The following is a 15,467-nucleotide window of genomic DNA, read 5'->3' on the forward strand; positions in this document are numbered from 1 at the left end:
GGAGGTTAAATGGACAATTTTTTTTTTAATTTTCCATGGAAATTAGCATTGTTATTCATACAATAAAACAATCCAAGGAAAAGGTGCGAAGATAGCTTACTACTGACATTTGGCGCAAAAAGAGGATACTAAAAGAAAAGCAGAAAAAAGGATACATAGACATGTTGAAACAATGATTCGCATGGAATAATCTGTTCCATGCAAAAAGAGTAAAGGAAGTAAACACTACAGTATTTTTTGCATCAGTAATATGATTCTATTTTCTGAAAACTGTTTCTTTTAAAATACCGGTAAAAAAATTCCAAGGTAAATCAGCTTGCACAAAATCTAGCTCTCTAGGTATGATCACATAGTTTCGGATCATGGAAATATTAATCCTTATCAATCGGCAATCCTCGGCAGACTCCGCTACGCTCCATTCAAACCTCGGATGTGTTAGGTGGAAGAATGCACATAAGACTGATACATTTCTCCGACGGAAACTGCCTTGTCACTCATATCATATTTAGCTCTGCATAAAGCTCTTCAAAAAGGTTTCTTAGTTTGTCTAATTCTTCAATATACCCCCGCTTGAAAAGCGGGAGGGTATATAGTAATCGGTATGCCCCCGTCTGTTACGCTTTGGAATACCCATCTCTTATTCGCAACTCCTCTCATACCACCGAATGTAATTTGATGAAACTTCACAGAATCTTTATTACATAATGCCATTGTGACCTCCCATTTTTACTTTTTAATCCGACACATATTTTGGGGTTCCCACAGCAAAACATGGACACTGCCATAATATTCATATGGGAGGCGGGAATATCATTTAAATAATGAGCTCATTTCTCACAGTACCTCAAGTTATATATTGCTTTTAATTACAACCATATATTATTTGTCAAACATACTAGTGTTGGGCGTGCCACAAAATAACACGGATTTCAAAAATATAACATTTAATGAAATTAGAATGAAATTCAAGTAAGATCAAATGACTGAATCAGTTAAATGGTAGAACTGACAGCTTTGACGTCTGAGGTAAGTGTGTGAGGTACGAGCCACCCGAGGAGCTCCGAGTGAATCCTTATACAGCAGATTTACTGTGAGTAATGAGTTCACTAAATGATACCTACCCCGCCTCCCATATGAATGTAATGGCAGTGTCCATGTTGTGCTATGGTGTAAGAGGAGTTGCGGATAAGAGATGGGTACCCAAAAGCGCAACAGACGGACGGGCATCCAGATTACTATATATACCCTCCCACTGTTCAAGCAGGTGGTATAATAATTCATCCTAAGAAAAGGGGTCCAGACCATAGTTATGACATTTCATCCTTTAATACAATCTTGGTGGCCTTAGAATAATAAATATATATTATTGAGTTTGATCTGACGATCCGTGCCTGTCAACGAGACGTGATACGGCTCTTCGGATCAAGTTCCAGTTATAATGATAAATTTATTATATACCCCCTTATAACTAGCAAAATATAGCAAAACAAAACTTAAGAGATCAATTGTATAATATTTATCCATAAAACAACGCATAATAAAAAGGGACTTTTTAATGTGCAAGAAAAATAACGTCATGTTTCTGCACACTACGTCAACAGTTTCAGAGAGTGGTGAAATGGATTCAGAAAACCACAGTGTGGTGATCCGGAAAGTCGGATCACGACATCACGTCACAGCGTAAAATCAACAGTAAGATTGAGTAATACACGTTAGGTTTATAATAAATAAATTTAAAGTATACATTTTGTAGCAGTGACCTATAAATTAGATGATGGAGTCTATGAATCGATTTTAAAGAAAAGTTAAGGTGTGTTTGTGAAACACTAAAATCTGCGTATGACAGCTTTTGGCGAAGGTTAAAGTTTTAAATGCAATTCAAACCCCCAAGGTCAAGGTCAAGAAATGAAACATGTTATGAGTCAAAGAAAGGACTTACCTCGACAAGACGAATACACCTGTAAAATATGAAAGCCCAAGTACTCACCATTCAAAATTTAAGGTCAAAATTGATGGTATCCAAAGGAAGCCCTTGTTACAAAAAAAAAATTAAAAATGATGGTCTTAGTATTTACTGTTCAAAAGTTATGGCCAAAGTTAATTTTTTATTTATAAGTGGGTGAAATTCAAAGGTTAAAATATTTATATATACATTTATATCCATGGTAAGATGTTATGAAAATGAATTAAATTGTGATCTTTGAAAGCCCTGGCACCAACAGTTCAAAAGATAAGGGCAAGGTTAATGTTAGGTAAATTCTGAGTGGGTCCAACTCCAAGGTCAAGAGGTCAAATATGCCCAAAGAAAGGCCTCACCACAAGGACTTTACAACTGAAACATGAAATCAATAGCTCCAAACAATCAAATATTATTAGCAATGTTAATGTTTTTGCGGAAAGACAAAGATATGGCAAAAACTATATGCCCCGAATTTTCGATTACGAGAGCATAAAACGTTTGAAAACAAGTAGGCACTAATGCGTTCTTCCTCTGGTCGACTCATGTTCTCGTGAAGCAGAATTAAAAGTATTGGCAAAGGATAATTTTAAGATTTTCAAAAATAAGTCAATCTTCAAAACTTGAAAAACGATCAAAACAGTTATTCAGGAAAGGTCTTATCACAAGGAATATACCTGTGAAATGAGAAAGCCCGGCTCGTTTTCATTGTTCAAAATTTCAAACAAAGACTTATAAAACGTTTTAAAAATTGATCAAGGTCCATAAGGTCAAGATGTTTGGAAAGTCTTGTCACAATAAATACACATGTGAAGTATGAAAGCTCTTGCACCAACGGTACAAAAGTTATGATATGCAATGTAAGATATTTTGCATGAGTGGGTCAAACTCCAGGTTCAGTACCAAATTAAGACAATTTCCACCGTAGTTTGGACTTTTAGTAAGGCGTGGCATTCTCGACGTTACATAGTAAGCTTCTGAAATTCACACAGCTTTCCTTCACTGTTGAAATTCTCATGGGTTAGAAATTTGGGTAAATGCCAATTAGTGTATCGAATAACCAATAACATCGCTTCTCCGGCAAAGAGGTGGAGCTTCAGTCGTCTCATCGTTGTCAACAACAATTTAAAGTTCCTGATGTTATTAATTTCTTAACCAATGAGAATCTATTCGCCATTTGACAGACGCTAATTACATGGCGCCGAGAATACCACGTCTTACTGAAAGTCCAAACTAAGGTGGAAATCGTCCTATCAAATAGAAAGGGATTGTCACAAGGAATACATATACACAAGTGAAATTTTAAAGCCATATCTTCAACTAATGAAAAGTAACAGACGGAATTAAAGTTTTTTGTAGGCAAACAGAAACAGGGCAAAATCTATACCCCCACCCGATCTACAAATACAGGGGCATAAAAATCATTCTGCATAATACAACATATGAGTGTATGGCGATATTTGTATATCTGGGGGCCAAAAAACTTAGACGAGCTCACTTTTGATCTCAGCATCACTTTTACCAAAGGAAAGTGTAGTGGAAACGTGAGATTGAGATCGAAAGTGAGCCCGTCTTAGTTTTATGGCCTCCAGGCCGGATGTCTACCAATAGATATTAATCTTGCTGTGCTCTAAAAATCCATAATGGGGATCATTTTTCTTTCGAAAACAAGGTGTTTTGAAGAAAAAAATGTTTTGTTGTTCATTACGCCCTTCAGACAAGCTGGTAATCCGTCAGACAAGCTGATACTCCGTGTCAAGGACTTTTAACATGCAACCTGCTTAAAATGTCATCTTGATCTGCTTTATTTTGCAATTATTGTTTAGTAAACAAGAGTGGAGGAAGGGTGGCGAGGCGAATTTTAATTCAGGCTGAGTGTTAGAAATGTACATTTAAATATTCATTATACCTTTCAAAGACTTGTCGTGTACATACAATGGTAACCTACCGTTAACTATAGCATACAGGGTTATACTAGCACATGCAACATCATTATCATATCATCTATATACACAAATGTTTTCAAGTGTCCTTCCTTAAAAGTTTCTTTAAGAGGGACTAAACTAATCCTCACAGGAATATGATAAAAAGTATTATGCAACAACTAAAAATAGCTTTGGTAAATTACAGTACAAGCACAAATATTTCATTTAAACTAAAGGGAGACACAATTGAAGCTTTAATTAAGTGCGTGCGTAGAATGACTTTGTGACATTTTCATTCAGTATGAAGAAGTGGGAAAAAAAGTCGACCTACAATGTATCTTATGCTAGTAACATATAATTATTATGCTTTTCAATCTCATTCATAAACTCTTATAATTATGCAGTCTTTTGTAAAAAAAAAAATGAATTGCTGGTTGCATTCTACATCTACATGCATGGGAGGTTTTATTTTGATAATACTACTACATGTAATTGCTCCATCGGTTCATCATGTTATAGTTTAGTAATTTCTGATCAGCGGTTACTGTGTAGCGCGGGTTATTATGGTTGGTAAGAATTATTGCAAGTCCTCTGCAATGGCTTCAAATGGCTGTTTGTCTGTCCCTCCTCTTCTAGACACTGCCTTCTGTAAAATAAGAACATAAACATCAAGGATGCTGAATGTTTTAGTGGTCACGTGATTTTTAAAAAAAAAATATATCATTGTCGCCTCTAAAAATATGGGGCGAATATAAGCATGATTGTGATACATCTTTTTAGCAAAATAAACAGTTTTATGGCTTTGAACAACCATTGCAGTCATGTTTACTATATACATGTATTTTAACCCGCTTTTAACCCGAATTTACGCAATGAATGGTAGTGTTGATTTTACAAAAACCTGCATTATTAATGTTATAATTGAAGGTTACCTGAACTCTTCTCTCCGTACAAATGTCGAAGACCAACAAACAAACAGAAAGAACGATTCCTATGGCTAGTAGAATATATGCACTTCCAACTTTATCCATACCCAGAGCACTGCCCTTAAAAAGATACCCCGACTCATCTTTCGTGCTGTCAAAAGACCTTATGTACTGCAAATAATCGTCATCGAAATCCGTATCACAGACCTTGTCCTTATTTAGCCATTCATCTGTTAATTCTTGTAGCACACCATCAGTTTTCAGTTGAATGATGGCGACATCTAGATCTCTGCATTTGCTGTTGCTTTTGGAACATGCAAAAGAAAATGATCTACGAATAAAAGAATGGTGAACAAGCATTAGATCACACGGCAACTTTCCTGCATGTAGCCTAGCTTCTAGCTCTTCCATGATAAACGCATAATAGCCATTGCTGTTTCGAACTTTGCTTATTCCCTCTGCTGTACTACCGACCATTTGATCTGGATTGTTTTTCAAATGTTCTCCAATTCTGGTATCCACCTTATCCACAGCGCTTGTGAAGTATCTATAAGTGGACCCTCCTTTAATTGTTCCAAATTTCACAGATGATTGTTTCGACAGCTCAGAAAATGAATGGAACGGAGACTCTGGAAGTTGTCGCTTCCCTTCCATAATGAATACAGCAAAGGCTGATGCCCAGGTGGCGTACAAAATGATAAGAAACAAAGACCAAAAGCCAAGTATCACTCTCGAGGCCCTGGAGGTAGATTTGGATGGCGCAAGACTTCCTACAATATTGGCGTAATTAAAGTTCTGCATACAGTTTAGTCCCTTTGTCATTTATAATTCAAATGATTCGAACCATTTGAAAATACCTACAATTTTAATTGTTATCGACAAATATCAAAATTATTTTTTCTAGGATAATATAATTTGAATACGAGTATGTGATGATCAGAAATAATTAAAGCTGATGTTTTTAGTAGAGATAAGGTGATAATTATTCACTCACTGGCCAAAACAAATCAAGAGCTAAATGGAAAAGTAAATGTATCTGTACGTGTGAAGAACGCCGAAATGTGTTTTTCACTTTAGCTAGTTTGGGGGTATACTTTACACCGACTTAAACCTTGTAAACAGAATCTGTAGAAGACAACAGGAACCGCTTTGGCGATGTTCTTCAGCAATGTCGTATCGGCTTCATCTTCCATGGGGTCAAAACTGACAAAACAGATCGTAGAAATAATCTCACATGACAAGATCAAAACACTGTTGCGTGCATTTCCAGCTTTAGAATTATCATTGATGTTTTTAGGTGTAAAATTTGCGTTTTGTACTTACTGCATAATAAGGCCGTATAAAATTGGCATGATTACACAGGAGACGAGCAGGGAGATCCAGACTCCGGTTGTGAAGGGCTGCAGAAAGGAAACAAATCCCGTTATGGCCTGCCATCCCCTCGCACTGGGTCGCTTAAGGACAATGGACATTCCTGATTCCATGAAGGGATGCGAAAAGTCGACGACGGTTGCTCGCTCTGCCGTCACGGTAAGGCGCGCTGCAGCAATATCTGCTTGCTACAAAGAAAAATGTAAACTTTTTGCTTCGCACTTTTATTTCCCAACTCTTGTCAGAGAAAAACCTCCATCATTTATTTGGTATAAGTTGTATTTTGAGCATAATGACAAAAAAGAGTACATATAATTGTTTAACTATATGATTAAATGATAAGTATGCGAAATCGACATCACGTCATCTTTCTTGGTTGTGACGTCTGCTGAGGTCTCATCGGACGAACGCTCTAGAAAGACAGAGGACGACCAAAATATTCAAAACTAATCGTATTACTACTATGGAATTTCCTGACCTATACTGTTGAAGCAACCAATAAGCAATGGTCATTTTGACCTAATAGGTCGAGTTGAAACAATTTGATAATTTCTGGAATATTTTAAGCCAACCAGATGAAGCGCTAGGAATCGTTGAAACAGTTGTGTATAGTACTAATCATAAAGATGTATCCTGTACATGTAGCCGTTTCATCAAAAATCGTAAATTAAAGACTTAGATGTACTTCCAGGGCTTACACCAAAATTAAGTCGGGCGTAATTTGCGTTTCACCATGTGGCGTAAGTCTAGTCGTCAAGGATATGCTTAGTCGCAGAACTAAGTTATAAGTCCTAGACAATGTTGTATTGCGCATGTTTAGACCCATCTGTTGGGGAAGGCGGGGATCGTATAAACCGTAATCCCGAGTGGCAGTAGAGGTTGGAATGAAAAAAAGAGTGACCGAGTTCAGGTTTTTGCAGCCTTAATCCACCAATAGATATGTTCCAGTGTAAGAAACATATCGTCGAAGTAAAGCAAGCAACCAAATAAATATAAGTATATGTATGTTGAATGGAATCTTACCCCATTCTTTAGCTCTCCTATCATACCAGTCCAGTTTCCATCCTTATCCTGATGACCATACTTGTTATCTCGTACATGTTTTATGTCAAAGGTAACACCAAGAATTGGTTCTATCCTCTTCAACAAATCGGGGATGAGTCCTTGAAATTCTGAGGGATTTCCATCCTTTAGTGTTATAAAAGGTTTATCCTAAAAAAAACCAAAGTTAGTTTTTTATGTCTTTAAAAATAAACTTTAGGAGGTCCTGGCTTTTACAGTGTACATGTAGTCGTCTTATCTTGTTGATTAATTGTGTACATCATCGGCAGCAATTTAATTAAAATTAGAGATTAGATCCGCTCGCATACGTGTTACACTAACTAGAGCTAGTTAGTAACGAGTATGCCAGCGGATCTAACATTTAATTTTAATTACTAGTAGATTGCGTCGGCTCTAAATACATTACTTACTCAATCTTGATAACAATTAAGTTCATAACTGAATACATGCACATGCTTGTATGAACTTAATTAGGTATGAAAAGGAAGCATACAGTCCCGTTTTTTTCCTTCCGTTTAGGACACATACATGTAAGCGAGACAGTACAGTAAACCAACTTTTAATCGCGATGACTCTATTTCGCGATTTGACAGGGATAAACTAGTTTGCGACAATTAATTTTCACGATCAAGCCTTTTTGGGATGCTATTAGACACATACACTTTAAGGACCGGTTCGCGGCAAGAAATAATCGCGATGACGAAGCTCTCGCGAACTTCGCGAAAATTTCTCACAAGCGAATAAAACTGGGTTTATAGTATATGGGTGGTTAAAAATGAAAAGACAAACAGATCTTGACGACTCTCTGTAATAAAGGCTTCGAGTAAATAATGCAGAATTGGCGAAACAAAATATTTAGATATTTTATGGTGTACAGTCACGGGAACCATTAAGAAGGATCGTGCTAATTTATATGAATATCCAAAGCTACCTGAGATATCTCATGTAGAATGCTATATATAGTTATGGGTGTAAATCTCGCCTAAACCGTGCGTTTTCTTAAAGTTTGAATTACATTCCTTGATTTGATAGAAGCAAAATAAAGACTTATGGTATGTTAATTGTAGGACATTAAATTTAACGAGGATTTCTGATTTGTTTTGTCATCATTTTAGCTCACCTCAAAGAAGTGCGGGGAGCTTACATGTATGTGATACCCCCAGCTCCGGTGTCCTAGGTTAAGGTTAAGGGTTTTGGAGCAGTTTTCTTTTTAAAGACTTCTAAGCCCTATATTGATTATACATGTATGGTAGATGCTTCTAGTTTGTTTCAAGGTATTAGAGGCTGCAATTTCAGCAAAGGGATGATCAGGTTAATGTTTTGGAGCAGTTTAACATGTTTGGTGCAGTTTTTGGTGTAGGCCTCGTTTCCAAGTACTACACTGAAAGAAAAACCGAGTGAATTTAACTAGTGTGTTTCGTAAAGCGTTGGTCGTGATTAGTAAACTTTCAGTTTACTGGTTAAGATAGTGAGTTGTGGAGCGGGGGTCGTATAGATACTTAGATACCTAGTGAAAATTACTTATCAATTCTAAATTTACTAATCTTATCTAGTAAATATACCAATATCTGGTAAAACTACTATTAAGGTAGTGATTGTATGGACAGTGAATCTACTAGTTTTCTTCGTGACATTAACTAGTTATTTTTTTTACAGTGTAGTAACTAACACCCTATGTCGACCAAACTGGCATGAATGATACATCTAAGGATGCACACTACCAGGTTTGCTTTGGATGCTGAATCTGATTTACAATTTCCGGATGAGGGATATTAAAGTTTTTCAGTCTAGGTTTCATTTCCAAGTAACTGTGAGCCCTTGAAGGACCAAACTTGTATGGATGATACATCTAAGGATGCATACTACCAGACTTGCTTCGGATGCTGAATCTGATCTACCTGAATACAATTTTCATGTGGATTCCCTAACTAAAACACTTGAACACGAGTATAGTTATTATGTAAAAATGTTTTGTCCATTTAAATGCAGAGGAGATGCTGCTCGTTTCCTTAAAATTGAAGCGCTGGTGTTCTGAACTTGACACAAACTAGTACATTTTATTAAATATAATTATTTCTAGTTAACAACAAATTAAAACGCATAATATTTTTTATAGTTTCTAATCTTTGTATTTTGTTCATAAGAATTTTTTTTTTTATTATGCACTTCAATGACATGATCATAGATTGACCTGAAACACGTGTTCGAAGTAAAATGTAAACATGTATTTGGCGTAAACTTTTCAACGAATGGTTAGTGCTCGTGGTAAGTTGGTAAGATTGTATTAATAACCAATCAGTGTAAATAATACTAGTATTACACATTTTTTACCAGCGTATTGGTCGCTAGTGAGCTCTAAATTTCGCCGTAAATTAAGATAAGATATTACAGTCCCTGAAACGTTCTACTTTCCCATTTCTCCATTCGCTCACCGTTCTTTCAGCGTTCGTTCACCGTTCGTTCAGCGTGCGTTCACCGTTCTCGCTCTCCGTTCGCAGTTTTGCGTTCACCGTTCACCGTGCGCTCGCGTTCACCGTTCACTCTTCGTTCCGTTTACTTTGCGTTCACCTTGCGTTCACCGTTCACTTATCGTTCAGTCTTCATTGTCATTCGGAGCTCAGGAGTGGAAGGACTTATCTTTTTGATGGTAAGGATTTACACGTTTTTTAATTAAAGTGGCACAGTGACGCACAAGGGGGAAAATTGACAAATGTAGAATTTTCGCATGACCTCTGTAAATTTTGTTCAATTCCTTAAAGTATTAGGTTTCAGAAAATTACAGGTTTCATGCAGAACCTAAGAATTAAAATTTTATGGGGAAAAATAAAAGTAAAAATAATTTCTGTCTGCCCCAGAACGAAAATATTGCAAAATACCCTGGTACTTCTTCCTTCCTATCATACGCGTGCGCAGAAAAGTGTTTAATAAGTTTCCATAGTTACCATGGTCTCAGATATCCACGAATGAATATAAGTAAACCAAAAAATTTGATGCAATCTTTTTAAAAAGTTGTTAGAACATATTTCTCACCTTTGCATGCTCCAGTTGAATTTTGTTTACAAGTTTGAGCTAAAAATAAGAGTAGCGTGACCTTGACATATACGAAACAACGAAACGGTTAATACAACCTTTGTTTTTCCGGCACTTATATTGTGCAGTCAATTCTTGCATTTGAATTGTCATATCTTCGCTATATACTCATAATTTTCGTAAGTCTTTCTCTGTATGCTACAGAATCTTAAAATTAAGATATGATTTTGACTGACTGTGCCGCTTTAAATAACTAAGATATCGTGTTTGAAGAATAATTATTTAATTGCAAAAAGTATCTACTATATTTATATTTCTATTATTATAACTTAGCTGTTACTTTATCCATGAAATTTCCCTAGAAAATAATCCATTAAGTACCTACATGTATGTAGAACGATGCCAAAATATTAAATTTAAATAAGGGCAATGCACAAATGCTTCAAGCACGGCAACATTTTGTTGTAATGTAAAAGACAACAAATCGTTAATGGATGGATAATAACCCAAGTCTTTTACAAGACAAGAATACACACAAAAAAATATTTCTAACACGTATTAAAAAAAAATGCTCGAAAACATATTAGAACTACATGTAGGTCTGAGAATTATGAACAGTACTGCAGGTATTCAGTTAATTAAATATCTTTAGAGCTAATTAAATTGATAGTGTGATTTTAAATCTTAGAAAAGACCAACTGTTTAAAATGTAATACATTAGAATTTTTTTCTACTTTACGTTAAGTCTATTATTAGACAATTCCTTCCTTCACCGTACCTAAATATATGTTTGATTAAAAGTCCCCCCCCCCCCCCCCCCGGAGCCTTTTCTCCCGAAATCAAATTCTTAGTATTTTCAGCATATTTTAATTAATATTGAAAATCAGTCTTAAAACGAACATCAAAACAGTCATTAAACAATAGTATTTCAAAATATACATGTGCCGACAATATAGTATTTCTAACTGGCAGGGAATATGTTTCAAATTCAATTTCAAACTTAATCCTGCAAGGTATATATTCCCATTATTTTTTTTCTGCAGAAATGCGAAAATCAGATCTAGAAATGATAGGAAAAAATATTCAAACTTCTTGGAAATACTAAGTGACTCTTTGCCTTCGGCAAATTCGGTGAAACGAGATTTCCACACCTCCACTGTGTCGAATGATTTTGATTGACAGGACACGCACGTGGACTTCCTGTGAACGTGTGAACTAGAAGATGGAAAATAAAAGCCGATGAATACTGTCAAATGGATTTGTTAATCTTAAAAAATAGATTACTTTTACTGCTTGGAAAATTTAGGAAAAATAATAAGAATTTTTATTTGATACAACAGATATCTGAAAATGAAGGGGGTATCTCTCTCTCTCTCTCTCTCTCTCTCTCTCTCTCTCTCTCTCTCTCTCTCTCTCTCTCTCTCTCTCTCTCTCTCTCTCTCTCGTACATTTCTCTGTTCAATAAAATCTATGACAGCACATTACTAATTTAGTTTTGAAAATTTAATCTATAACAAATAATTTGATTGCCTCTTTCCATCATCTTGTCCGAGTATAATCACAGCCAGGAAATATCTACAGATATACATGTAGAAGTTAGCTAAAATAATCATCATAAAAGAACAAAAAACACCTAAATTTTTAATATTTTGCATTAGAATTTTAAAATACGAGTGTATTTACGCAATACGTCAACAGACATTTGTATATTTAAAAAAAAAACCGTTATTTTACTCAGAATCGCCTTGGCACGGAAATACATGTATGGTTGTTTCAACCGGGTACAGTGTAATTAATTCATTCTATAAGTAGTAGTTTTATCTTCTACAGTCCACATTATTTTATTAGTTAGAAGAATAAGCATATTCACTATATAAGTAGATACTGTAATTTTATATCTATACTACACGCATTCAGTAACAAATACACATGTTTTACGGCAATTAAAATCGTGTTATCAAAATATCGGTTTAAAACATATGTATGTGCAAAAAAAAATTGTTTTTATTATTTATTTATCTATTGTTTGTTTATATTCTAGCGCCTGAAATTAGAATTATAGAATAATTTCAACACAAGGAAAAGATCGAAGGCATTCCTAATAAATCATTCATCTTGCGTTCACCGTTCGTTCACCGTTCACTTTGCGCTCGCGTTCGCGCTCCGTTTGCGTTCTGCGTTCACTCATCGTTAAACGTTCACACATCGTTCACCAAGTTGCGTTCAGCGTTCGCACATCGTTCACTCACCGTGTATTCCGAATAAATCGTTCATCTTCCGTTCACCGTTCGTTCACCATTCACTTTGCGCTCGCGTTCGCGCTCCGTTCGCGTTCTGCGTTCACTCACCGTTCACACATCGTTCACCAAGTTGCGTTCAGCGTTTGCACATCGTTCACTCACCGTTCGCTCTGCGTTCGTTCATCGTTCGTTCACCATTCGTTCAGCGTTCGTTCACTGTTCAGGTGGGAAAGTAGAATGTTTCAGGGACTGTATTATTTTAAATAGGGTCTTTAGCCACCCTTTTCTGTTGAAAATTATAAAAGTTTCTCAAAATAGTTTTCACAGGACATGTTTTCAAAAGAAACAGACTAGAATAATTTCCTGTTATTTAAAAAACCGGTTCTACCCTATAAATTTTGAATAGGTCAACCTAAACCACGTCTCTTTAATTTAAATCACAATAACAATAGCAGGGTTGGTACAACAAACGAGGTAAACATTGACAGCACATTCATTACGTAATATGGTAATCGGAAACCATGGATACAAAGTTTGATAAAATGTAAATTTGCTTTATCTTAATAAGCTTCAAATTTCAGTAAACATCTTTTTGGCTGTTAATATTGGTCGAATGTATAGAAGTTGCTATAAGACAGCAACTGAATCAAACAAAATAATAAAAGCATTCAATTTTTGTATGTACAAGTTGTATGTCACTTTCATCTGTAGTCCCAGTTGCCGGTAATAGGGTGTGAAAAAGGTATTTCATTACAAGGTAAAGCAATGAGGACATATTGAAGTTTAAACATACACTGTACATCCATTTGTATTTCAGCCTATTGCTATGCTGCACGTTGTAGTTGACAAATAACAGGAAGAAAAGAGATTCTAAGTACATATAAATACGACAAAAATTGATTTAATTACTTACCAATCTCGTGGTGACTCTGTACACCGTTTTTTCCTGAAATCAACAGAACCATTTGAAAATTGTGTCTAGGCATATAGATTGAAACGGGTAAAAAAGCTGTAAAAATATATTTTTTGCAACAAGACAAGTAAGATAAAAACTCACTGAAGACGTGGACATAAAACCCAGCAACAGAAACAGACACAAAATCTGGATCTTCATAGTTACAGCAATGGCAATGCTAGAGCGGATCTTAAACAGTGACTGCACCCAGGGTGCATGGAAAATAGGACACTGGCTTTATATTTTAAATGTGCGACAGACACTTTAAACCTTTATTCTTCAAAGAAAAAAGTGCACTGCATTGTAATGCAGGCGGTGCAGAAGGTCGAGAAGAGCCATACATTTTTAACCATTACAAAATTTTGGCTGGGAGAACATAAACCGAATATTTTCTGCTAAAGTGTACAAGTTTGGCTTTTAAAAAAAGCTTAGAGAGTCAGCCAGAGGATTTTTCTTCTCTGTGATAATGTTTTAATTAAAAAATAATACGGAAAGGAAAAAAAATGCTTTCAACATTTTTTATCATTAGCAGAATTGGCTGCTGTAAAAAACCTCGTCGTAACAGTTTTCCGCATAGGAACAAAAGCCTTGGTGCATGCAGATTCCATTGCATTTTTGTCTCTTAATCAAAAGAACAGAAAGTTTGATTTTAATTTAAGTTCAAATTCACAAAACATAGTAATTCCATGAAGTTATAAATCAAGCTCATTAATTATAGGATTTATAAGGTTTTACGAGGGGTGGGGGGGTATTAACATTATGGCAGTATTAACAATCCCACGGCCTTCAAACGGGACCTCATAGGCTTCACTATCACCCCTGTTAGAGTATGTCATGTCGCAGGATGAATCACTCAGGGCTACTGTGTTTAGTCAATGGAGACACCTTTGTCCCTGCGATACCGTAACAACCATACTAAACCCTTAAAGATCTCTAACTATAACGCAACAAAACTATGAATTTCTAAATCTGATTGCCACAACCTAAATGGTCTCACTAAATGAAAAAAAAAAAACAAGCTATATTACAGAGAATCTGCGTCTTCCACTTAGAGAGAAAAGAAAAGCATGCGCAGATCTTAGGGTGCATCTCAAGAAAGACGGGCGGAGCCATAGGAAGTTATAGATAAAATTTAGTTTTTTAGATATTGACTGGAAATGAAAGTTTTACACAAAGTCACGAAAAAAAAGAAATAGGGGTCTTCCTTTCGCCATAGGTAGTTGTTGTATAAAATTTCTTTTCAAAAGCTTAAAGGCTTATCGAAATATTGCGTGGAAACAAAGTTTTAAATCAGATAGAGTTTTGAATTTATAACCTTGATCTTTTGACCCCAAAATCAATAGAAGTCGTCCATAGGCCATATGTAGTGAGTTGTGTAAAATTTCACTGCAAAAACTCAAAGGCTTCTAGAGATATTGCAGGGAAATGAAAGTGTTGTAGACAGACAGAACTACAGACAGACGGACGGAATGACAGACAAACCAAAATTAATATCCATTCCTCCACTTTCAGCGGGGGACAACAAATGAGCAAGCTCAGTCAGTTGTGTCTCTTTTCGAAGTATCCGTTGTATGCATTAATAAATCAGTTCGCTAATTGGCATCGGGATCGAAATGATTTAATGAAAACGAAAGTAAACCAGTAAAGAGGAAAAACTGATTAACTTCAAAATCTGTAATCATAGACATAAATCAAATGCTGTAATAAACCAAAGGTTATGGTGTAGAATTTAATACATAAGTAAAATACCCTCAATATGCTTTTCAAAAGATCTCCAATTGTTGCGTCAAACACTTCATGAAATAAATTCATACAACTGTATGCTTCGCTGCGTAGATCCGATGAGAACCAGTCAAATTTCTGCGAGCCAGGATTAAAAAAATGTCTAGAACTGTTTACGAAGCTTCTGTAAATAAATAGGTATGGCCTTCCTGTTTGAGTTGAATTTAAATTTACAGATTACAGTGGTGTTAAATAGGGATTTCTTGGTTTAATCTATAC

The 15,467-nt window shown here is 35.6% G+C and overlaps 1 protein-coding gene across 1 annotated transcript; it reads right to left on the reverse strand.

Moving 5' to 3' along the window:
* Positions 1-3,738: 3,738 nt before the first annotated feature.
* On the reverse strand, positions 3,739-13,689 carry LOC134252774 (glutamate receptor U1-like). The gene is made up of 7 exons (XM_062735294.1): positions 13,569-13,689; positions 13,425-13,457; positions 7,203-7,391; positions 6,132-6,367; positions 5,920-6,011; positions 4,815-5,578; positions 3,739-4,528 (listed from the first exon to the last, which is right to left on the reverse strand). The coding sequence occupies exons 1-7, from the start codon at positions 13,623-13,625 to the stop codon at positions 4,460-4,462; spliced, it is 1,440 nt and encodes a 479-aa protein (XP_062591278.1). The 5' UTR covers positions 13,626-13,689; the 3' UTR covers positions 3,739-4,459.
* Positions 13,690-15,467: the final 1,778 nt, after the last annotated feature.

This window comes from Saccostrea cucullata, unplaced genomic scaffold, assembly GCF_032062105.1.
Source record: "Saccostrea cucullata isolate Sc308-1 unplaced genomic scaffold, CSIRO_AGI_Scuc_v1 ctg13665, whole genome shotgun sequence".
Classification (NCBI taxonomy): Eukaryota; Metazoa; Mollusca; class Bivalvia; order Ostreida; family Ostreidae; genus Saccostrea; species Saccostrea cuccullata.

Excerpts from the sequence above, each read along its gene's own strand:
- LOC134252774 (XM_062735294.1), bottom strand. The coding sequence starts at position 13,625 with ATGAAGATCCAGATTTTGTGTCTGTTTCTGTTGCTGGGTTTTATGTCC. Across the intron at positions 6,368-7,202 it reads TAGGAGAGCTAAAGAATGGG|CAAGCAGATATTGCTGCAGC; the intron begins GTAAGATTCCAT and ends TTTTCTTTGTAG. Across the intron at positions 6,012-6,131 it reads TTATACGGCCTTATTATGCA|TTTTGACCCCATGGAAGATG; the intron begins GTAAGTACAAAA and ends CTGTTTTGTCAG.